Raw genomic sequence first — 25508 nt, 5'->3', positions numbered from 1 at the left:
AGAGATACAAAATACAGTATCAGTGGTTTAATGGATTTAAAGTAACTGTCTTTTAAAAAATAGACTAAAAATGGGGAGTGGGAGTGACAACTGATGCCTAAAATCATATATATATATATATGTACATATATATGTATATATATATATATATATACACATATATATGTACATATATATATATACACACACATATATATATGCACATATATATATACACATATATATGTGTGTGTATATATATATATATATATATACACACACACACACACACACACACACACACACACATACATACATATATTTTCCTGATTACAATTTCAAACTGTGGGACCACTTTTATGTCCAAATGTGTGACCTATTCGAACTGTAAGCTATTATCACCATGGGAAGCCGTTTGGGTACAAAGAGAAGAGTGTTAAAGTTGACCTGACCTGGGTAGACGCCAGGCTCTGCCACTGCAGGAAATCTAATTAACACCCCTGAGCCATGGTTCTCTCATCTATGGAACAAAGGCAGTGAGCATGAAATGCCACGATGTGCACAAAATGCCTCACCACATGGACACTACTCACGGAATATCAAATTTGTTTGGTTCCTTGTTTGTTTGCGTTTTATTAAATAAATAGACTTGAAAAAAATGAGCTAAACTATGTATACCAAGAACAGCAGTATTAACTAGAACTCCAGTTCTATATAAACATGCAAGATTTTTGTAGAAAATTAGCAATACAATATTAGAAGTTTTAAAAATTTTATTTATCATCCTTCACAGTAAGTTATGTAGAAAAATACATGTTTGAATACTTTCACTTGCTGGATGATAAAGCCTGTTATCTTTAAAATAAAAATAAAAAGATAAATAAATAACCATCCTAAGAAAAAAATATGGGCATTTTCTTTAAAAACCATTTATTATGAGCCTCATTCTTTTTAACTAAATTTGATTTAGTAACATCAAAAAGAATTTTTCACTTAGGTGAAACGAACACTTAATGATTTTTTTAAAAACAACTTTTGTCACTCAATACCAAGAAAAAAAAACTTTACTAAAGATGCTGCTATGGCATTTTCAGGTTCATGAGAACCCTACAATATGTGAATAAAGAATATAAAACTTTATATAGGAATACATTTCTTTTTATGAAATATTATTAATTCCAACACAGAGTCCTTTGGAACATTTATTAATTTTTCATTTTGATGTTTTTCACAACTCTGCCTCTCCTCCAATTAGAAGAATGTACAAAACTAATATTAGAGTCGGAATTATTCTGCCTGGTTTTAAAAATGTTATTAGAACAAAAGAGGAACTCATTCATTCAATTTTGCAGCCCAGCAATAACACATGCATATGTATCTATCAGAAAGTGTGCAAACAATATTGTTCAACAGGTGTAACTGTACCAAAGAAAATAATGTAAAAGAACATTTTCATAACACAATGATTTTAAACATTTTTTTGAATATTGATGACAGTGTTATACTAGTTTAGGTGTACAACATAGTGATTCAACATCTCTACGTGTTATGCTATGCTCATCACAAGTATACCTAACATCTGTCACCATATAACACTATTACAATGTCATGAACTATATTCCCTATGCTGTGTCTTTTATTCCCATGACTTACTCATCCCATAACTAGAAGCCTAAATGTCCCACTCCTCTTCATATGTTTTGTCCAATCCCCTACTTTCCTCCCCACTGGCAATCATCAGTTTGTTGTGTATATTTGTAGGTCTGATTTTGTTTTTTGTTCGTTTATTCATTTGGTTTTTTTTTTTTAGATTCTACATATGAGTGAATCCATATGGTATTTGTCTTTCTCTGACTGACTTACTTCACTTAGCGTAATACCTTCTAGATCTATTTATGTTGTCACAAATGGCACGATCTCATCCTTTTTAACAGCTGCATAATATTCTATTCTGTTAGAGTGTGTGGTGTGTGTGTGTGTGAGCGTGTGCACATGTATGCCACATGTTCCTTATCCATTTATCATTATTTTTTAATTTTTTTTCAATGTTTATTTATTTTTAAGAAATAGAGCATGAGCAGGGGAGGGGCAGAGGGAGAGGGAGACACGGAATCCGAAGCAGGCTCTAGGCTCTGAGCTATCAGCACAGAGCCTGATGTGGGGCTTGAGCTCATGAACGGTGAGATCGTGACCTGAGCCAAAGGCAGACACTTAAGCGACTGAGCCACCCAGGCACCCCTATCCATTTGTCTCTTGATGGATACTGAGGTTGCTTTCAATATCCTGGCTATTGTAAATACTGATGAAGTAAAATTAGGAGTACATATATCTTTTTGCATTAGTATTTCTGTTTCTTTGGGTAAATACTCAGTAGTGGAATTATTGGATCATATGGTATTTCTATTTTATTTTTGGTAGGAACCTCCATACTGTTTTCCACAGTAGCTGTGCTAATTTACATTACCACAAACAGTGCATGAGGGTTCCTTAGTTTCCACATCATTTCCAACTCTGTTATTTCTTGTCTTTTTTATTTTAGCCATTCTGATAAGTGATATCTCACTGAGGTTTTGATTTCCATTTCCCTGATGACTAGTGATGTTGAGTATCTTTTCATGCGTCTATTGGGCCATCACACCAGAATGTTTTTAAACCGTATTTAGAAAAATTTCTTTAACAGTATGCCTAATATTAAAAATTCAGCTCTATAGATTTAACATTTTTTCCACACAACAGATAATCATGACTCAAATGTGCATATATATATATACAGCAGGAAAATACAGCAGGTAAATCTAATATATTAAAAATAATTATTGGAAAGGTTCATCTTACAACCAAATATATAAAAAATTAATCTAAATTACTTCTTGAGAAATCATAAACATTTCAGTACTTAACTTCACATATATATCTTTGGAATTAAAATTAAGAGAAGAAAAATAAACTTGCCTAATCTTATTTACTTAACAAATAAATATTTAACAAATATTTCTCCAAAGAAGGTTCAATGTAACCGACCTTATGTTTTTGGTCAGCTTTTAAAACAAAGTAAACTTTTTACTTTGCTCCATAACTGTCTGTAAAATATAAATCTACCTGTTTCTTCTCACTATCTAATAGTTTCAACACTATTTCTCAACCCATGTTGCAGAGTTATGAAGCCTACGAGTGACTGATTGCTATCCACTGCAGGATAGAGAAGGAATGTCCCGAGAATCTCCTAGAATTTTCCCATATGATTCTAATATCTAATAAGAGTGGGCTTGATTAAAATTAAGGAGACCAGACAGCTCTTAGTCAAGTGGAACACAATTCCATCAGGTAAGAACACATCATGATTCCATCCATGCCTTCTGGCCCTCCCAAGACACCCACTTATTTTCACTCCCAAAAGCAAGTATAAATGACAGTACTACTGACTTGACTGCTTAAGAGTAGAATTCTAGAGTTCATTTTCCTCTAAATGAAAATACAAGAAATTTAATGAATGTGAAATGATTAAATTGTAGCAGGACTAAATCATCTTAAAGGAGGAGTTATTCTCTTCTTCTACCCACCTCCCAAAAGAACGATGTACTTGGGGAGAGGCAACCAACATAGTTTGTCTGGACCAAACCCTCATACATACAAAAAGATACGAACAAAAAAAAAAAAGATGACCTAGATTTTTTACCAAAATGTATATATTTATTAACCTCTAGGAAATCAAAAAGCAGAATTTCAACTCTCCTGATAGGATTTAAGCCAAACAATGGGGGTGGAGGGGCAGGTGGACCAGAAGTTGTTGAACCAACTTCTCTGTAGGAAACAGTGTAGAATTGTTTGAAAGCAACTACACTAGGCCCTTCCCAAGACATATTAGGGAATATGGTGTCCTCTACCTCAACACTTAAAGCTACTTAGCTAGTGCAACATTTTTCTGGGTTTCTGTATTTTTTTCTAAATAAATCTTTAATTGGGTCATTGTGTCCATATATGTAAAAATGATTCTAAAAAAGAGATGAGGGGAGCCTGGGCGACTCAGTTGGTTAAGCGTCTGACTCTTGGTTTTGGCTCAGGATATGGTTTCTTGGTTCATGAGATCGAGATCCACGTCAGGCTCTATGCTGACAGTGTGGGGTCTGCTTGGGATTCTCTCTCCCCTCTCTCTCTCTAACCCTCCCCCATTCACATTCTCTCTCTCTCTCTTTCTCTCTCTCTCTCCTCTTCTCTCTCTGTCCCTACCCCACTCACACACTCTCTCTCAAAATAAATAAACTTAAAAACAAACAAAAAGAGATGAAAGGAAGCCCACTGGTGTGTCCAAATTTGAGCAAACCAGGAACAGCCTACTGTCCGTTTTGTAATTAAGTCCTGAAAGGCTGTTTCTCTAAGAGCTGAAGATAAATCCATGAGACCCCATACAGAAAATACAGCACAGTTGTGAGACCCTCCAGTCTTTGCCAAAGGAGCAGAAATACTGTATACTTAGTGCCACTCATGGATATTGGTTTTTTCTTCTTTGCCGTCTGTCAAGACATAAAACTCCATTCAATTACCAGGACCCGGTCCCTTCTCCTTGTCCCCTCTGTTCAAGGTGCCTGAAACTCTGACATTGACTTCCCTTCTGTATTTTCTCCCAATACATTACATATTTTATTATTTTCTCTTCTTGTGTGCATGGTTTCTGAAGATAAGTCAGATGAAATTCCTATCTTTGCTCCTCTATAATTAGGGTGTTTCCCCCACCCCCACGCCCAACTTCTTTCAGTACTTTATCTTTGATTTTCTATCATTTGAAAATGATATTTCTAGGTGTATTTATTTGACATTTTTTCTTCTAGGGGCTCTCTGAGCTTCCTGGATCTGTGGTTTGGTGTCTGATATTAATTTGGGGAAATCCTCAGTTACTATGCTTTCAAGTATTTCTTCTATCCCCTTCTTTCATCTCTTTCTAGTATTCCCATTACATCTATGTTACACCTTTTGTAATTGTCCCAGAGTCCTTGGATATTCTGTTCTGTTTGTTTTTGTCCAGTCTTTGTTCTCTTTGCTTTTTACTTTTGCAGGTTTCTGTTGATTTACCCTCAAGTTCCAAGATTATTTCCTTAGCCATGTCCAGTCCACTAATAAGCCCATCAAAAGTATTCTTCATTTCTGTTAGTGTTTTTATCTCTAGCATTTCTTTTTGGTTATTTCTTAAGGTTTCTAGCTCAGCTGACACTATGTATCTGTCATTGCATGCTGTCTATTTTATCCATGAGAGACCCTGGAATATCAATCAGTTGTTTTAAACTACTGGTCTAAGTTCAACATCCATGCCATGTCTGTTCTGATACTTGCTCTGTCTCTTCAAATTGTTTTGTTTTGTTTTGTTTTTGCCTTCTGGTATGCCTTATAATTTTTTCTTGATAGCCAGTCATTACACACCAAGTTAAAGGAGCTGCTATAAATAGATCTTTAGATCTATAGGATCTATAGGATCACTCTATAGGAGTGAGCCATGGGGTAAGGCGAAGCGTTCTAAGTCCTGAGTTAGCATCAGTCTTTATGAGCCGATATCTCTAGACTGTGACCTTCGCAAATGTTTTTTTCAGTGTCCTGGCCCCCCTTATGTGAAAGAGGATGGCCACAGTAGTCTGGAATTGTGTGTTATCCTTCCCCCAGATCACCTGGGCTCCGATAACTATGTTTCCAGCAGGTTAAGGTCTGGTTAACTAGTTTCCCTGAGGGCAGGGACTGTTAAGCAGAACAGAATGCTCTGGTGTATTTCAAAATGTTTCCTCTTCCCTGACCCTTGCTCCCAAGGGGATTTTTCTCTCATATTTACTGTGAGAACCTGGTCAAGCTCCTGGAGGTGAATCTCACAAAATTAAGAGACCCCCTCCCCATGACTACATTCCCCAGGGGTTTTTAACTCTCAGGGTTATCTGCACTGAACCTCCAGAAATTCATCAAATGCAGTTGAGGTTTTCCTGCCCACACACTGGTTCCCAGGTTGAGTTCCACTTCTGAGTCTCTGCTCTGGGAAATTACCATTCTCTGTATTTGACTCTGAGTCTCTCCTATAGTAGAGATAGTATTTTGCTCTGTTTCCTCCCCTCTCTTGCTTTTCTCCTGAACCTTTTATACAATTTTTCATGAGTTACCCTATTTTTAATTTCCAGGAGCTCTTTTTGGTTCATGAAATGTTTCCTGTCTTGTCTTCAATTGTTTTATTCTACAGCCTACTATTCTTGCTTTATGTATGTACACTCTTTGCAACTTCTCATATTACTATTGGGATAGCTGTTATACATTTTAAAATCTACTTCTTCTCCTAGAATTGTATAGTTTTGTTTGTTTCCTCTGAGTTCTTTTTTTGTAATGTTTTTTTATGTTTGTTCACTGTTCTTTCTTTCCCTTGTCAGGAATTTTGTTAAACATCTATTGATCTCTGTACTCTGAACATATGCAGAAGTGAAACACTCAAAAGCTGTTTGAGACTTGATTGAATGTAGGAGTCTTATTTCACAGAGCATTCTATCTTGTGATGGATCGTTTCCCTACAGAAAACTATACCAATCTTGTTCCAATGGAGGTGTGGACATGGCTATTAGGATTCTGAGTCACCTGGGAGAAGCACCTCACATTCAATGAAACGACTTACTCTTTAATACCTTTGACTTAACCCTGACTCTTAGTTGCACCTTCTGGTTCTGAGTGAAGGGTATCCCTGGGTCAAACTCTGCCAATATTAAACCTGTTCCCTGGGGTGGGGAAAGGAATCAGCAATGGGTTTCTGAAGGGATTCAGGGAAACTAACTGCTTCTCTTACAGACTTTTAATCACTATTCATATGTTTAGTCCTACATATAACCTTACTTACAGAAGCATCTGGTGCCTCTATATCCTGAGATTTTTGAAGTTCCATTGCAAAAAGCAACCTGCTTCTGACTTGTTTCCTCTCTCAACTTAAATTTCAACTTCCTTCTAAGTCAGTTACCACTCATCCATCTGCTTTCTAGCTTCCAAACTTGTGTTAGTGCTGTCTCATCTACCATCTCCTTGGTCCTTATGAGTGTAATTTTTTATTCATTTCCTGTTAATTTGGCAGAGTGTCAGAAAAAAATGAAACATATTTGTTTAACTGAAAAATCCCAAACTCACACTGTAAAGGGTACTCCAAAAGATATTATATATTTATTTCTTAATGTTTATATTCCTCTTTAATACTCAAACCATTATTGATACTGGAGGGCAGCAAGTACTTTAAAACCAAGTTATCACTTAAGGGGCACTAGATTCACAATTACAAAAGTTAACTAATTATGGAAACATACAGGAGATTGTAATCAGTTCAAATTCATTTATTTTATAAATACATTTGGAGTATCTAATTAAGAAACTAATTAAGAAACTTCTGCAATGATACTTAAGTGAACTGAGAAGGGTGTGGTTTGAATTAAGATAATAACCAGGGAAAAGAAGGGGAACAGATGAATTTTTAGAAATATATATTAGAGGGGCTCCTGCATGGCTCAGCCAATTAATCATCCAACTTCAGCTCAGGTCATGATCTCACAGTTCACAAATTTGAGCCCCACATCAGGCTCTGTGCTGACAGTTCAGAGCCTGGATCCTGCTTTGGATTCTGTGTCTCCTTCTCTCTCTGCCCCTCCCCCATTCACACTCTGTCTCTCTCTGTCTCTCTCAAAAATAAAAAACATTTTAAAAAAGAATATATATATAAAGAATATATATATTGTAGGGGTGCCTGGGTGGCTCAGTCAGTTAAGTGCCCAACCTCAGCTCAGGTCATGATCTTATGGTTCGTGGGTTCAAGCCCTGCATTGGGCTATGCACTGCCAGTGCAGCCTGCTTAGGATTCTCTCTCCCTCTCTCTCTCCCCTCCCCCTTTCATGCTTTCTCTCTCTCAACATTAATAAGTAAGCACTAAAGAAAAAAATAAATATATTTTCATAAAGAGAAATATTTTACAAATTTTCTAAACTGTGTTTGTTCTATGCTCTCAGTTTAGTAGGCTGCAGTGATAAAGTAGCACAAGCTGGGTGGCTTAAATAACTGAAATTTATTGTCTGTTGGTCCTAGAGACTAGAAATCCAAAATTAAGGTGTTGGCAGGGTTGATTCTTTCTAAGGGCTAGGAGGGAAGGATCTGTTTCAGGCCACTCTCCTTGGCGTACAGATGGCTGTCTTCATGTTCACGTGGCATTCTCCCTCATAACTACCTGTATTCAAATTTCCTCTTTTTACAAGGATACCAGTCATATTGGATGAAGGCCCGCCTTAGAGAGCTCATTAAAATTTGATTTTCTCTATTGAGACTTTATCCCCAAATAAGTTCACATTATGAAGTACTAGGGGGTCGGACTTCAATATATGAGTTTTGGAAGACACAGTCCAAGCGATAACAACCCTCTTCAAATAAAGAATGAGAAAATTGGTTTAACAATCAATAAACACTTTAGGTAAATTAGAGTGAGGTAAACAGGAGAGCACAGAGCTTGCCACATTCAGGACTCATAGTCTAAATTAATATAACAAGAGGGTCTTATTAACTATTCCAGGAAAAAGCAAATCATGTCCCAGAAAGACCCATGCAATATTACCTTTTCCTCAGTCACTACAGGAAACACTAAGGTTTTGTCTCTGCACCACAGATATGGCTAGAGATAAACTCACTGGCTTAGAAACACTAGAGTTAACAGTACCTACTCAACATAAAATAATAAAGTACTTTCTAAAAACAATAAAATTAGAATGCATGTTTAAAAATAGAAGTTATAATTTGGTAAATTACACAATTTAATTATGAGTTTATATAACTTAAGTCTGATAAAAATACATCACAGAGATCATCTAAGCCAAAGGATGCCAAGTTGGAATGTGCTTCCCAACCACGTGGGAATCTTTTTAAACACACAGATTCTGGATCCCTACCTCATATATCTAGAATAGAATTTTCATGAATGCATACTTTTTTAGAAGCCCTCCAACTGATTCTAGTGCAGACTGCCTGATCCATCTGCTTTGTTTTAGTTGAGGAAAATGAGACCATTTTAACAAAATTACATAGCAAAGGACATACATAATTTAAAAAATGGTCAAGTTCTATTTGCATATGACTCATTTCATTTTGATCAATGGAAAACCCAAGAATTAGTAGAAACTACTTCAAAAACAGTTTTACTGATATAGGCCATAATGCAACTATTCATATATCATAGCAAAGACTGTTTAGAGATATTTGCTTCCCTTTAGTAATATTTTAAAGTCACCTATATTTAACATTGGCAGATTTTTTTAAAAAATCCAAAAAACAATCTTTTAAGGTACGAAGCACAATTTATGAAAGAAAATTTAGAAACTTACAGATGATGTCCTATCCACTTCACAACGGCTGCTCAGAATAAAACAGGCCTCAGCATCATCCATCCTAAATACAGACAGAAAAACAAAATAATCATATACTGAAATATCTGTGTATTGTCTGAAAAATAGAATCCCAATGCTTAATCCAATGTACACAAAGTATAAATAAACTATGAGTATCCTTAGGCTTAAATGAAAGTTAGATTTCTAGCAGATCATGACTGGACTTGACTGTGAACAAAACAATTGTTGAATTGGCTATAACTCAATAGATCACAATGACAAAAGTAAAAAAAAAAAGTACTCAAATTTTGTGATTATATATTTTTTCATGTATGTGCTTTGTTTAAATTCAGGGAGTTGTATTGGTCTTTATTTTATGATTAGTTACATTTTAACTGAAGCTACTCAATTAACTAGGAGAGAAGGAACAGAGCTAATTAGTATTCTTAAGTCAAACTCTACTATACATTTACATTTCTTGGAGATGATTCATCATCTTGTTCCAAACCACTGTCCCTTATGCTAAAGTTCTACATTTCTTAAATTTGGTGGTAAATGGTATGTTTCAGTGCTTGATGAATAATGTTCTAAAAACCTAAAAATGTTGGAGTGCCTGGCTGGCTCAGTTCCTAGAGCATGTGATTCTTGATCTCAGGGGTTGTAAATTCAAGCCCCCCATTGTGTGTAGAGATTACTTAAAAATTTTTTTTTAAATCCTTAAAAAAAATAAAAACATCAAAACGTTAATTTCAAAATAAGAAATGTTTTGTCTTTTTGGTTCATTATGATAAAATAAACCTTCCCCCCTCCCAAAAATTATATTTTCTATGCAGTGAAAAGAGAAAAGTCCATGAAATTAGACCAAACCAAACAGTTTTGGAAAATATTAAGCCATGGTTATAAGATAATGAGTATTGCATAACATTTTCAAAACATCATCTTCAACAAAGCAATTCAAAATTCATGCAACTGACCTTTGGAACTGGTTTGGAGAATCCTACTCCTTGTTTCTTGCATGGGAAATTGTGTTGAAGAATGTATTAGTTAACATTAAATCCCAAATCTTTATATGACATTAGGATAAGAAATGAACATAAAATGAATACTTCTTTCTTAACCCAGATTTGTTAGTATTACCAGCCTGCTACCTCTCTCATCCTCATTATCATCCTTTTTAATTTCCAATGAATGAATGATTCTTGTAAATGTGGTTGATTTTGCTGAGAAATCATTTTAATACTATAATAATAAAAGAATTATGCTAATTCTAAATTGTGAAATTAATAAATATATAAGCAAATAATTTTCCCTCTACCCTTCTAGGTTCTTGGCTGAGACCCCTTCTGTAATAAAAAGACAGATTAACAGAAGAAAAACAAACAAGTTTAATAACACATATACTTCCTCTATAAGGTACAAGTGGGAGACACAAAGGAAAAGTATTAACTCCTCTCCCATGAGGCCACCACCTTAAACTCCTTCTTCAGCTAAAGACAAAAGATGTTTGGCTAAAGGTAGGGGGAACCAGATATGGGACCTATCAAGAGAGCACAGTAAACGAGGGTAAGATTGTTATGCAGATTTAGGTCTTTGCCTTCTCATTCACAAAAATTTCCAGAGATGTAGTTATCCTCCTCTTGCAGGCACTGAGGGGGAGCCAGCCTTATGGATTGAGATGTTCCTTACAAGTGTAAACATCCCTTACAAAAAGGGTTAACTTCTATTTGGCTTTCAGTTTTTCCTAAGTCTACTGCTTCCTTAAAAATAACCAGCTTGTGATAATCCTGCCTTGGAGGCACATTTGGGGGCAGCAAATTCTGCTACTTTCTATAGTATCAAGCTAAAATACTAACAGATAATTCTAAGAGCTTAATTTATTACCTAATGAAAAGGCTTCATTTATCACATAAATTCATAGTGAACATAATATGGGAATTATTCTTATGTGAAGAACTTAATGTATACAATAAAATAAACATATTGATTACCGATGCAGATGAATATAAAGATCCAAGTTATGTTAGTGCCTAAGCAACTATTTTTTTTAGAGTTCCCAAATAATGCATTTAGATAGCAAATAGCAAACACCTAAAGTCATCTTTTACTTGAGGTACTGGGAGAATCTGACTTAACTACTGTACGTACAGTGACAACTATGAAGTATTTAATCTGCCAAAAAAACTAATATATTTTCAAAGAAACTAAATTTCCTAATTATGCACCACTCATTATATCCTGATAGTTTCTACTAACTTTTTTGTTTCAGAAGGTATTAAATCATTGAAGATCTCACTTTAAGTGACCTGTTGCATCTACATCAAAAGTAATGCCAAAGTTCCAGTTACAAAATATCTAGTCATCAACTTGCAGGAGTATGTAGCAAAAAAGAGTTTGAGAATTTTCTTCTGTTCTTTTCCATCACCATCCTGCACACACACACACATACACACCACACACACACACACACACACGCACACACACACAGAACATGCACAAACACACCCATACCCATTAACACATGTACCAAGACAGCCAGAAAAAAATAAAACAACAACAAAGAAAAAAAAAAAAACGTATGCTCAAAAATTCAGTGAGGAGACATATTTAAAAGACTTTGTAAGACAACTCAAGGATAAATATGTAGATGTAGGATCCAAGGGCAGGCCACCCCAAGATGGGCCACTTTGGCATGTAGACTATTTTAAGCTAAAAAGCAATCAAAACCCAGCAGATTCAGGAAAAGGTCTTTATCTCCCTCCTCACTGCCTAAGAAGAATTTAGATTAGATGAGAAAATCTGCTCCAGGAAGAGAGCTATCACCATAGATAACTACCTTAGGATATAAGCTAGGTAGGATAGGGAGGGAGGAACCTAGCAAGGCCTGTTTGATCAAAATTTTCCATGTCCCATTCTCTCTGAGTGGCCCAGCAAACATATGCTTACCAAATTAATTATTCTTTTTCATCTTCCTGTAAATTATTTTCCTTCCCTTGGAAGACCTCTACCCCTTCTCCTCTATCTCTTCTTCTTAGTTCAGAATGACATATATACCTCCTTTTGCCTAACTATCTTTGAAAGTTCCACATCCGTATGGATTCCCTGTACATGCACTATTAAATTTGATTTTCTCTTGTTAATCTGTCTCTTGTCAATTTGATTCTTAGTCCAGCTAGAAGGACCTAGAAAGGGACAAGATATTTTTTCCTCCCCAACAAAGACATGTTTAAAACTTTAAAAGCAACAAAAAACATGGAGCAAAACCACCTCTGCTAAAGATTTCTTCTGGCTTCTGAAGCTATGGTATTGTTTGCAGATGCCCTGACTCCCTGGTGTCCATGGTCTGCCCAACCATGCTTTCACTCTGCTTATATGGAACGACCCCATGATTTGTGACAAATGCCTATGCCTATGTCACCTTTAAGCGAGGCTGGCTAGCACATGTGCAACAGGAAAAGAGCAACTAAGACTCAGTTACTCTTCTGATTCCTCCAGCCCCCAGGGACAACTCTAACACCAGGCAACAGAAGTGTCATCTGCCCACTATATAATACAAACTCTAAAAATTTAAACCGTGACTCAAACTGCTTTGGCATTTCACATAATGTTTGCCACAAGATTTTTATTTGTGGAATAAAAACAGTATTCAAGGATTCAGAGACTACTCTAACAGTGGGTCTGGATAACTCAGCTAATTACACCATGCCACACTCCTTTTTGTGTTGTGTGGACACGATCCACTGAATATCCTCGCACTGAGAAAGAGGAGCAAAACACTGGTTTTATATTTTTAACCTTTCAATTTGACCAGCAGTAGGATAAAGGCAAGACCCTGTATTCAAAAGTACTTAAATACACCTTTCAAGAAGAAAACCGCTAAAATTTGGAGGAGAGAAAAGATATTAAAGTATTGCAAGATGGAAAATAGATAGGGATACCTACTTTGCTCTCAACAGATCCTGATCTTTAAGGGCTGAGCCTTGAAGGTAGATAACTCTTTGTGACCACATTGGAATCTGCAGTACCCTCCGAACTTGCACATCCATTTCAGTAGGACACAAAATCACCACATAATAATCCTGTTCAAAATAAAATGGGCAATAGGATGAAATCAATAATGCTGTGTTTTATATTACATAAGTAAACAGAATGTCTAAGAACATTTAGAAATACAATGAAAGAGAAATAAACTTTCACTAGTAATTAAAAATCTGCATTTAAAACCTGGGCATGTATTAATTAACATGACACTATAATAAACATAACTGAGACATATAAAAATCACATAAAACAAAATACAATAATCCTGATCTTTTTCAGTCTCATTAGTACCATGAAGAGAAAGTAACCGGTGCTTACTATGTATACATTTCCAGCCTATGAAGTTTTCAGTAATAACTTCAGGCTAATTCTAAAATATACAATACACACAGGGAAGAGGTGCTTAAAAATCAATTCATACTTCAAACTGTTACTTACTGTTTGAAAAACTAGGATGGTGATTTATATCATTTGGTCATATTATTATTTATTGATAATAATGAAAAATCTCTGATGAATATCTGAATGGATAAGGATTCATAAGAATATTGATAATACAAAGTAAATTTAACAGTTTAAGATCATGTATTTCAAAATAATGGTCCTTTGGAGAAAACACAAAGGTATTCTGAGTGATAAAATAGTTTAATACACAGGTTATAGGAATTACAATTCTGTGGTAAACATTCACCATTTTATCACTCTAAAATATATCCAGTAGAAATCTGGGCAGTTTTGAGAACTCTCCATATTGATATTTATCAGAATAAATTACTATATTTCAAAATTTGGGGCTTCAAATTTTCCCCAAAATAGATTTTCTTTATGGGTTATAAAGAGAAAACCTGCAATTATTTAATATGCATAATAATAAAAATAAATATGGTATTTCTTCAAAAATGCAAATTATATGAAAACAAAAGAATGTATCATGTAATTTAAGTATCACTTATAAATTGCATTTTTAAAAATATTTTTTTAAGTATTTTAAAAGTTCTCCAGTGTGGGGTACTTGAGTGGCTCAATTGGTTAAGGGCTGAACTTCAGCTCAAGTCATGATCTCATGGTTCATGGATTCGAGCCCCTCGTCGGGCTCTGTGCTGACAGCTCAAAACCTGGAACCTGCTTCAGATTCTGTGTCTTCCTCTTTTTCTACCCCACCCCCACTCACACTCTGTCTCTCTCTCACACACAAATAAATAAATAATAAAAATTTTTTTAAGTTCTCCAAAAGTCAATTTAAGGGAGATCTAATTAGAACTGTACTCAGTACTGTCTTGATCTTAAGATTGTCCAACCTCTCGACAACTTGACTGAGGAAATACAAGACATTCAAGTAGCTCTTTCCTGTTTGACCTAAATTAAGTGCAGTAAGCAGGAAAGGAGATTACCTAAATCTACACTGGCCCACTACCATGGCAAGTGGAAAAGTATCTGAAGATTTTATCTGCATAGACAGATGAAGAGATTTTTTTTTTCTGAATTAGTGTTCTCAATTCAGCCAGTTATTGTCCAATTTTTGGTGATTCATTGCTACTATACGACCTAGTTACATTCTAGGAAACAAAGGAAAAAATGGAAATTTCAGACTTCTACATTTCTATCAGCAACACTTGATAAAATTTTTGATATTTTCAAGTAGATGATACTGTGAAATTACTTTTTATTGTTTTATATTTTATTTTAAATTTCACTGTTTCATAAAAATATCATTTATATATTACCCAAAAGAGAAAAAAAACAATCCTTTTAATTCAAAGAAAACCTTTCTCTGTAGCATTAACATAATTCCATCTGTCTTTTAGTGTAGATACAGAAGGAAACTTAAAATACTGTGTATTCTTTAAGCATTTTTTCTATGTTCCCGGTTATATTTGTAGTTCTTCATTTACTCTTTCTAAATTGGAGCATATAAATAAAATCCTCCAGAACGCAGGCTGCACCTTCAGTTAATTGACTTTGACAATATGTTAGGTATGATCCAGTAAAATGCATAACATAACTTTAATGTACCTGAAGTCTTGGGTGAGCATAGAATTCATTTAAAAAGTCCATAAGTAAATCAATCTTCAGTGAACTGACACACAGAACAACATGCTTCTCAGTTTGAGCTCTATGTCGACTATAGTTTCCACCTGACTTTTGTCTCTCCATCCACAAATAGGCCAGCTGTTCAAACTGTAATGCATTTTCCACATATGAATGAAAAACACTAGGCATGAAAATAAAAACCAATGCAATACATCCATTGTTCATTAGATATACTCAATTTCTTAGATGGAACTCATTGAGATTCAAATTACCACATTCCCTTCAATAACAGACTTTTCATGTGATTGCTGCAGAGGTCGCTAATGCTTCTTGGGGGTTTCAGGTCTCTATAGAAACATATTAATATGAATTTCCTATTACATCATAACAGCACTAAAAGGTCTGTGCCTCTGCTTTACGCCCAGGAAAGCAGGCAGCCATGATGTGCCATGCGCTGCATCAAAGAGAAAAACCTCAATGGCATTTCTTCTACATTTTTCTACCAAGTTCAGCACACATCTCATGCAATGAGAAATACCCAACACACGGCCACATTCTAGTTGCATAGCAGCAGTTGGTATGTAAGGGAAGTAGATGGAATAGAGGAGGGATGTCAGGAAGGAATACACGCATGGTTGAACAGGAGTGGGAAGATCTTTTTCATACCTACATAAAGTATACTTAAACTGTGGACAAGGGTTTGTAATGGAAGATACAAATTTGATTTGTATTTGCCATATCTTATTTCTAACCTGCTCACCCACAGGCACCCAAAAGCTCACTGTAAGAACGAGTTGCAGATCGCATCTACTCATTTTTAGTCTCCTTTTATACCTCTGTCCCTTTGCGACCACCTTATCCACTCCCAAAACGTTGCATAATATTTATGTATCATCTTCAGATTTTGTTTTAGTTGACCAATAAATGCGATCCATTTTTACTTACTACAATGTTCAGCTTTTATATTATTTCAAGAATCAAAAGAAATCAAACCTTCATAAGTTTATTTCCTTGGTCTATCATTCTATAATTACAACTAAATCCTGTGATCTTATAATTAACAAGTTAAATACCCTCTATATAAAAGAAACATCTTCAAGAACTGGAATGAGATGTGAGCTTTATCACTCGTGAATAGGGGTAAAAAATCAGTTTCTAATATAATGTGAGAAGGAATTTCCTGAGGCCATTTTAATTAATTGACTAGATACAATAATAACATGTGTTAATAGATTAATAAACCGCCCACATTTCATTCTAAGCATGGAAGATTTCATTTTATAAGGCTTTATACATTTCTATAAAACTTAACCTGGCTGTGTTTACCTGTATGGGTAGAACCACAAGAGCAACACAGATCATGGCAACAACAAAAAGCTTAGAGGACCAGGTTTCAGGCGTGACATCCCCAAAGCCCACAGTAGAAAATGTCACGATGCAGAAATAAAGGGAGTCAAAGAGATTCAGCTTCTTTCCTATCCGTTCAAGATGTTGGATTCCACAAATGCTAAGGAAACAAATGTGCATTAAAATTAAAACTTTTAAATTGGGCACATTATTTCTTATTATTCTTTTGAAAGCCAAAGCACATTACATAAAGCACATTCAGTAAGTTGGAATCTTATATTGTACAATATATTTTTTTCTCATGAAAACATAATTTTTAAGTTTTTACCTAATTAACCAAATATATTATTTTTATTAATAATCAAAAGTTGTAGCCAAAATATCACAGAGTATACCTGAGTAGAATGTAAAAGGAATAGACTGAATTTCATGGCTGACTTACACAGACATTTTGAATGCATGCCAGGGAACATAGAGACAGAAATTGCTAAATTTATTCCCTGTAAAAGAGTGATAGCCTTTTTTTTTTTACAGGAAGCTATCTTATTGTATAATATGTGTGTATATTGTGTGTGTGTGTGTGTGTGTGTGTGTGTTTCATGTATACATGAAAGGTTTGAGGATTTAACAGGTGCCAACTCACTCTCAAGAGATCACCATCTGTACAAAGCTAAGTCAGAAAGTAGCATAGAAATTGTTACAAGATGTCCCCAAAGTAAAATGGTTAAAATAGCACTAAAAATAGCCCAACTACAGGCTAAAAAAATAATAATACTAAAAATAAAAATAAATAAATAAAAGGCATGGTGACACTATGAAATAAACATATATATTGTACATTTTTGGAGATATAAGTCATATCTCTCATAAATCATATCTGTAACATAAATCAGTGTATGATGGCATATGATTCAGCAAGAGGGAAAAAAACAAGTATTGATGCATGTTACAATATGGATAAATCGCAAAAACATGCTGAGTGAAAGAAGACAGATGTACAAGACTACAGACTTTATGATACTGTTAATACAAAATGCCCAGAAAAGAGAAACAGAGCAGACCAGTGGCTGCCTGGGGCTGATGGTGGGAATAGAGTAATAGAAAATGTTCTACAACGGGAATGTGGTGATGATTGCAGAACTCTGTAAATGCATTTAAAATGGTTGGTATTTACACTTAAAATGAATGCACTATAAGGCATGTAAATTATTCCTCTACAAATCTGTTCAAAACAATCTGTGTTTACTTTTGGACACTCATTCCAACCCCTATGCACAACGAGCGGACATAGCGTGATTTTGGTGACCATGAATAAATAGTACTCAATGTTTAAATTCAAGAAATTCCTTTTCTATCCTTTTAAGATAATTTTCTTATTTATTTAAGTTACATACAAAACATGTTTAATTATCTTAAATATTTTTTTGTTGTTTTATTTTTCTAAGGCAGAGAATACGCAGGTGGATAGTTAGGTAGTTGGGTAAACACACAAGTAGTTAAATCAAGCGACAGAAGAGAAAGCCTAGAGTACTTGATATCATTTTACTGCTGAGGCAGAAACTGTTCTTTTCTTCTTATCCTTTTTTAAAAAATATTTTCATTTATTTTTGAGAGAGGAGTGAGACTGAGCGGGGGAGGGGCAGAAAGAGAGGGAAACAGGATCCTAAGCGGGCTCTGCACTGACAGCATAGAGCCCAATGCAGGATTTGAACTCACGAACCATGAGATCATGACCTGAGCCAAAGTCAGACACTTAACCTACTGAGCCACCCAGGTGCCCCTTCTTTTTTTTTTTTTTTCTTTTTTTAACTCCAGGTTTTCAGAATGTAAAAATTGCCCTTGTTCTATGCTTAGGAATTTTCTGTGAGCTGCCTGCCAGGTCACATGAGTTCATTTGTATCAGGTTATTTGCTCAGCTGCCCCTATGCAGTATAATAGTCAAGCTAATTATAATACTATTCAGATAAAATCTTACCATAACCAAAGAGAACAACTGTTTGATAACAAACATTTTTGTGGATTAGGTTTTTTATTTTATTTACAATAATATATATTTGAAAATGTAAACAATTTATACTTATCTTTTATACTATAGTAGAAAATAAAAGTGAAGATAAATTATACATCTTTAAAAATTCAAATGTGAAGGCTTACTATATTTTGCATAACTACACATTAAATGTCAATTCCTGCTTATAGATAAAAATGTCCATTTTGTAATTCAAACATTATCTTCCCCTAAACTACTAGAAAAGTCCCCTACTCTTACTTCCTGCTCTTCAGTTTGCTCTCATATTTAAAATGACCTATTCATAAGGGCCATATTCACATTCTTAAACAAAGCTTACATACACATACGCCAATCTCAGGTTCAAAACAGCCATTGGATTCTTACTGTTTAACAACACTCTTTAATTCATGGTGTGATAGATTATTATGATAGATGCCAGTAAATCAAGTCTTCCTATGTTCATACCCCTTTGCAGTGTGGTATTGCTGTACTTCCCATCAAAAGCGAAAACTAGTTCTCCACGTCCTTACATTTTAATGGCCTAATAACTTGTTTTGACCAACAGAATACTATAGAAGTGATGCTGTGTGGGTCACAGAGTGTGGATCTTAGAAGATCCTGAAGCTCTTGTTCTCACCATCTTAGAAGACTGAGACTACAATTCTATGAAGCGGACTGGTACAATCTGCTGAAGGCTTAGAGGTCATGTGGAAAAAAACAAAATGTCCCAGCTGACAGCCAGCACCAACTGCTAGACATGAGAGTAGGGCCACCTTGGATGCTCCAACTCCTGTCAGGCCATCACATGACTGAAGCCAAGAGTACTGAAGGTGAGATCAGGAGAAACACTGCCTAGTTACCAACCACAGAAGTGTGAGAGACAACAAACTGTGCTGTTTTAAGGCACTCCTCTTTAGGTGACTTGTTATTTGGTAATAGATATGTGATACATACAGAATTAACTAGACTCTAGCATCTGAATCTAATCTGTGTTTTCTCAAACTTATCTCCCTTTCACTTACTATTTACATCGTATACGTATCATAGTATATAATCCTTACCCTCTATTTCTACTTTTGCCTAATCCATTCCCGTCAACTCAGAGCCCTCTTCCTGCAACACCTACTACGATTCCTATTTTTTGAACCCTAGCTCAAAAATGAAGCTCCCTCATAGACTTTACTGAATCTCAATTTCAAGAAATTCCAGAAGTCCTGCTGAATTCTGAGAGCGTATGAGTTCATCTCTTATACAAATACCAATTTTTTGAGTTTAATACTTATTATCCCAACTCAACTATTATTTACCCTACTGACACTATTTAAACTGTATATTTTTATTTCCTAGAGCACTGAGCACAAAGTGCTTGGTAGGCACTGATTAACTAACTGCTAAATGAACCAAAAAACACCTGGTTAAACCATACTCAGATAATATATGCAAACTCCAAAAAGTATTTCATTCATGCGTTTCAGTTTTTTATCACTGAATAACAAATTGCCCAAAACTCAATGGCTTAAAACAGTAAAAATTTATCATTTCACATGATAAATTCTGTGTTACATGGGAAGTTTCTCTGGTTTTCTTAGGCTTGCTCACGTGGCTCATTGGACTAGAAGTCTTGCTAGAATGACAGGTCCAAGATGGCCTCAATCCTGTGCCAAATGGCCAGTGTTCGTCGTTGTCTGTGTGCCTGGCTTGGTTTTTCTCCATGTGACCACTTATCCTCAAATAGGCTAAACCATCTTCCTTACCGTCTCAGGGCAATAAGGGCAACTGAAAGTCCTCTTAAGAACCTAGCTTTATCTGCCCCATTCTGTTTGCCAAACCAAGTCACAAGATCAGCTCACATTGGAGGGGTGTGGAAATAGATGCCACCCCCTCATGAGAGGAGCTACAGAATTTTGTAACCATGAACTTTTGTTTTTCAGTTCACCAAACTGTACAAGTGATAAAACTTATCACAACCTATATAAATCATAATAAATTTTATTGAATGCATCATCTTACAGTCTAAGATATTTAATTGCTTTGACATAACTGTAGTTAATCAATACTTGCAATCATTTCTTATAATCCTTATGTAAAATGCCATTTTACTTGACCTAGAAAAATTATATGAACCTTTCACATATTTATCAATTTCACATTTAAGATTCAAGACTTGATATTCCTTAATACTCACTAAAGCAACATGAAAATGAAGACTCCCACACCAGCTGTTACATGTCTGATATTATTACATAAAAACAAAAATCAGCTTTTTTAAGAACTATTAAGGTAAATATACTGAATTACTTTTAGAGTTTCTCTTTGATTTTGAATAGGCCCACCAACCGGTTTCATTTAGAGTTTCATTTACTGGGTCACTGCTTATGTCCATGGATAACAATGTCATTACATTTTAAAAAAATGGTGATATTAATATATTATCTTCTAAGTCAATTATTTTTTTTGTAATAAATAAATGAATTTACTTTCTTCTTCCCATAAGAAAATAAGGCATACCATATTTAAATATCTAGCCCAAGAAAACGGTAATCCTTTTCAGTTAGAGATCTAATCTGTTCCCTCTCTCTTCCTAACTCTCAATGCCCTTTTATCTTATTCACGATAAAATCCAAAAGCCCCTGGCTCTTCTCAGATCTTATCTTCTAAAGACCATCCCTTACTCACTGCCCTCCAACCACACCAACCTCACTGCTATTCCTGAAACATAAAGTAGCACCCAAATCTTCTTTAAACATCCTCCTTTTATTTCTAATATTTCTAATGTCGAAACTGAATCCAAAAACTCCTCTCTAAATTTGCTCTTAACAAATTCTTCAAATCCAGTGTTGGCAAACCCAGCTCTCTTGTTGATAGTGTCAAAATCCTAGAGTCATCCTTGACTTGTCTCTTTCTTTCACAAATCACATCCAAACCCTTATCAAACCCTACTGTTTCAAGCTTCAAAATATAACCAGAACCCACTATCACTACTCACCATGCTACTGCAATATTTCATGCCATCATCTTCTCTGCCCTGCACTACAGTGAACACGCCCATCCTTCTCCTAGAAACCTATCACCATCGTGCCAGAGTTATCCTATGAAAACATAGGTCAGATCATGCTATTCCCCTACTGAAAACCCTAAGAGGGCTCCCAATTTCATTTGACTAAAAGCTAATGTTCTTAGATTTGTTTATAACACACTAACCAATCTGACCCTTCCCTATGCCTTTCAGACTTATTTTCTACTCTTATCCCTGTGTGTCACTCTACCCAGCTACACTGGCATTCTTGCTCTCTGATCAACATAAGAGGCATGTTCCTTGTCATGGACCACTCTCTCTGTCTAGAACCCTATTGCGCCAGATTTTGTCATCACTAATTACTAATTCCTCACATCTTCCAAGTCTTTACTTCTATACTGACCATCATATATACTCTTAATCTTTCTTATCCTGCTCAAATAAAAAAAAAAGAAAAAGTTGGGGGAGGAGCCAAGATGGCAGAACAACAGGGAAGTTTTTTGTGTGTCTCACATCCATTAAATACAGCCAGACCAACATTAAACAATCCTGCACACCTAGAAAACCGATCTGAGGATTAACAACAATCTGCACAGCCTGAACCACAGAATTCAGCAGGAATTCACCCCTAAAAGAAACAGCAGGAAGAAACGATAGCCAGGGACGTAACCAACACAGATACAAGCAACATGTCTGAACCACAATTTAGAATCACAATAATAAGAATACTAGCTGGAGTCAAAAATAGATTAGAGCCCCTTTCTGTGGAGATAAAAGAAGTAAAAGCTAGTCAGGATGAAGTAAAAAATGCTATAACTGAGCTGCAATCTTGAATGGATACCGCCACGGCAAGGATGGGCAAGGGAGAACATAGAATCAGTGATATAGAGGACAAACTTATGGAGAATGATGAAGCAGAAAACAAGAGGGAGATTAAGTCAAAAGCGCATGATTTCAGAATTAGAGAAATCAGTGACTCATTAAAAAGGGACAACATCAGAATCATAGGGGTCCCAGAAGGGTAAGAGAGAAATAGGGGTAGAAGGGTTATGTGAGCAAATCATAGTGGAAAACTTTCCTAACCTGGGGAGAGACATAGACATCAAAATCCAGGAAGCACAGAGGACTCCCATTAGATTCAACAAAAACCGACCAACAACAAGGCATATCAGAGTCAAATTCACAAAATACTCAGGCAAGGAGAGAATCATGAAAGCAGCAAGGGAAAAAAAGTCCTTAACCTACAAGAGAAGACAGATCAGGTTTGCAGCAGACCTATCCACAGAAACTTGGCAGGCCAGAAAGGAGTGGCAGAATATATTCAATGTGCTGAATCAGAAAAAAATGCAGCCAAGAAATCTTTAGCCAGCAAGGCTGTCATTCAAAATAGAAGGAGAGATAAAAAGTTTCCCAGATAAAAATTAAAGGAGTTTGTGACCACTAAACCAGCCCTGCAAGAAATTTTAAGGTGGACTCTCTGAGGGGAGAAAAGATGACACATAAATAAATAAATAAATAAATAAATAAATAAACAAGCAAACAAACAAAAACGACAAATATTAGAAAGGACCAGAGAACACCACCAGAAACTCCCAACTCTTCAAGCAACATAATGGTAATAAATTCCTATCTTTCAGTACTCACTCTAAACGTCAGTGGACTCAGTGCTCCAATCAAAAGTCAGAAACGGTAACAAACAGAATGGATAAGAAAACAAGATCCATCTATATACTGTTTACAAGAGACACACTTTAGACCTAAAGACACCTTCAGGTTGAAAATAAGTGGATGGAGAACCATCTATCATGCTAATGGTCAACAAAAGAAAGCCGGAGTAGCCATACTTATATCAGACAATCTAGACTTTAAAATAAAGACTGTAACAAGAGGTAAAGAAAGGGCTTAATTATGATATAATTAAGGGGTCTATCCACCAAGAAGACCTAACAACATTTATGCACCGAACGTGATAGCACCCAAATATATAAATCAATTCATCACAAACATAAAGAAGCTCATTAATAATAATACCATAATAGTAGGAGCCTTCAACACCCCACTCATAGCAATGGACAAATCATGTAATAAAAAAATCAAAAAGGAAACAATGGGTTTGAAAGACACACTGAACAAGATAGACTTAACAGATATCTTCAGAAAATTTCATCTTAAAGCAGCTGAATACACATTCTTGTCTAGTGCACGTGGAACGTTTTCCAGGACAGACCACATACTGGGAAACAAATCATGCCTCAGCAAGTACAAAAGATCAAGATCATACCATGCATATTTTCAGACCACAACACTATGAAACTCGAAATCACCACAAGAAAAAATTTGGAAAGGTAACAAATACATGGAGACTAAAGAAAATCCTACTAAAGAATGAATAGGCCAAACAAGAAGTTAAAGAAGAAATTAAAAAGTATATGGAAGCCAATGAAAATGATAACACCACAACCAAAAACCTCTGGAACGCGGCAAAGCTGGTCATAAAAGCAAAGTATATAACAATCCAGACCTTCCTAAAGAAGGAAGAAAGATCTCAGATATACAAACTAACCTTACGCCTTAAACAGCTGGAAAAAGAACAGCAAATAAAACCGAAAACCAGCAGAAGACAGGAAATGATAAAGATTAGAGCAGAAGTTAATGCTATCAAAACCAAAAAAAACAGTAGAACAGATCAATGAAAACAGAAGCTGGTTCTTTGAAAGAATTCACAAAATTGATAACCACTAGCCAGTTTGATCAAGAAGAAAAAGGAAAGGAACCAAATAAATAAAATCAAGAATGAAAGAGGAGAGATCATAACCAACACAGCAGAAATAAAAACAATAATAAGAGAATATTATGAGCAATTATATGCCAATAAAATGGGCAATCTGGAAGAAATAGACAAATTCCTAGAAACATATACACTACCAAAATGGAAACAGGAAGAAACAGAAAATTTGAACAGACCCATAACCAGTAAGGAAATCGAATTAGTAATCAAAAATCTGCCAAAAAGCAAGAGTCCAGGGCCAGACAGCTTTCCAGGGGAATTCTACCAAACATTTAAGGAAGAGTTAACACCTATTCTCATGAAGCTGTTCCAAAACATAGAAATGGAAGGAAAACTTCCAAACTCTTTCTATGAAGCCAGCATTACCTTGATTCCAAAACCAGACAGAGACCCCACTAAAAAGGAGAAGCTATAGAACAATTTCCCTGATGAACACGAATGCAAAAATTCTCAACAAGATATTAGCCAACCGGCTCCAACAATACATTTAAAAAACTATTCACCATGACCAAGTGGGATTTATACCTGGGATGCAGAGCTGGTTCAATATCCACAAGACAATTAACATGATTCATCACATCAATAAAAGAAAGGACAATAATCATATGATCCTCTCAATAGATGCGGAGAAAACATTTGACAAAATACAGCATCCTTTCTTCTTAAAAACCCTCCAGAAAGTAGGGATAGAAGGAGCATACCTCAAGATCATAAAAGCCATATATGAATGACCCAACGCTAATATCATCCTCAATGAGGAAAAACTGACAGCTTTCCCCCTTAGGTCAGGAACAAGACAGGGATGTCCACTCTCGCCACTGTTATTCAACATAGTTTGGAAGTCTTAGCCTCTGCAATCAGACAACACAAAGAAAGCAAAGGCATCCAAATCGCCCAGGAGGAGGTCAAACTTTCACTCTTTGCAGATGACATGATACT

General features: G+C 35.5%; 1 protein-coding gene across 13 annotated transcripts in view; it reads right to left on the bottom strand.

The window, feature by feature from the left end:
- The window catches only part of KCNT2 (potassium sodium-activated channel subfamily T member 2), a 363444-nt gene that overhangs the window by 177633 nt on the left and 160303 nt on the right, over positions 1-25508 (bottom strand). For all 13 annotated transcript variants that reach the window (XM_019822157.3, XM_019822162.3, XM_019822163.3 and 10 more), the window contains 4 exons: positions 16734-16914; positions 15390-15554; positions 13278-13414; positions 9336-9399 (listed from right to left, as the gene is read on the bottom strand). In XM_019822157.3, the coding sequence (XP_019677716.1) occupies positions 9336-9399; positions 13278-13414; positions 15390-15554; positions 16734-16914 (547 nt within the window). The remainder of the gene's footprint in view (positions 1-9335; positions 9400-13277; positions 13415-15389; positions 15555-16733; positions 16915-25508) is intronic.

The sequence above is a fragment of the Felis catus genome, chromosome F1 (assembly GCF_018350175.1).
Source record: "Felis catus isolate Fca126 chromosome F1, F.catus_Fca126_mat1.0, whole genome shotgun sequence".
Classification (NCBI taxonomy): Eukaryota; Metazoa; Chordata; class Mammalia; order Carnivora; family Felidae; genus Felis; species Felis catus.
This window is presented reverse-complemented; position numbering and strand designations above follow the sequence as displayed.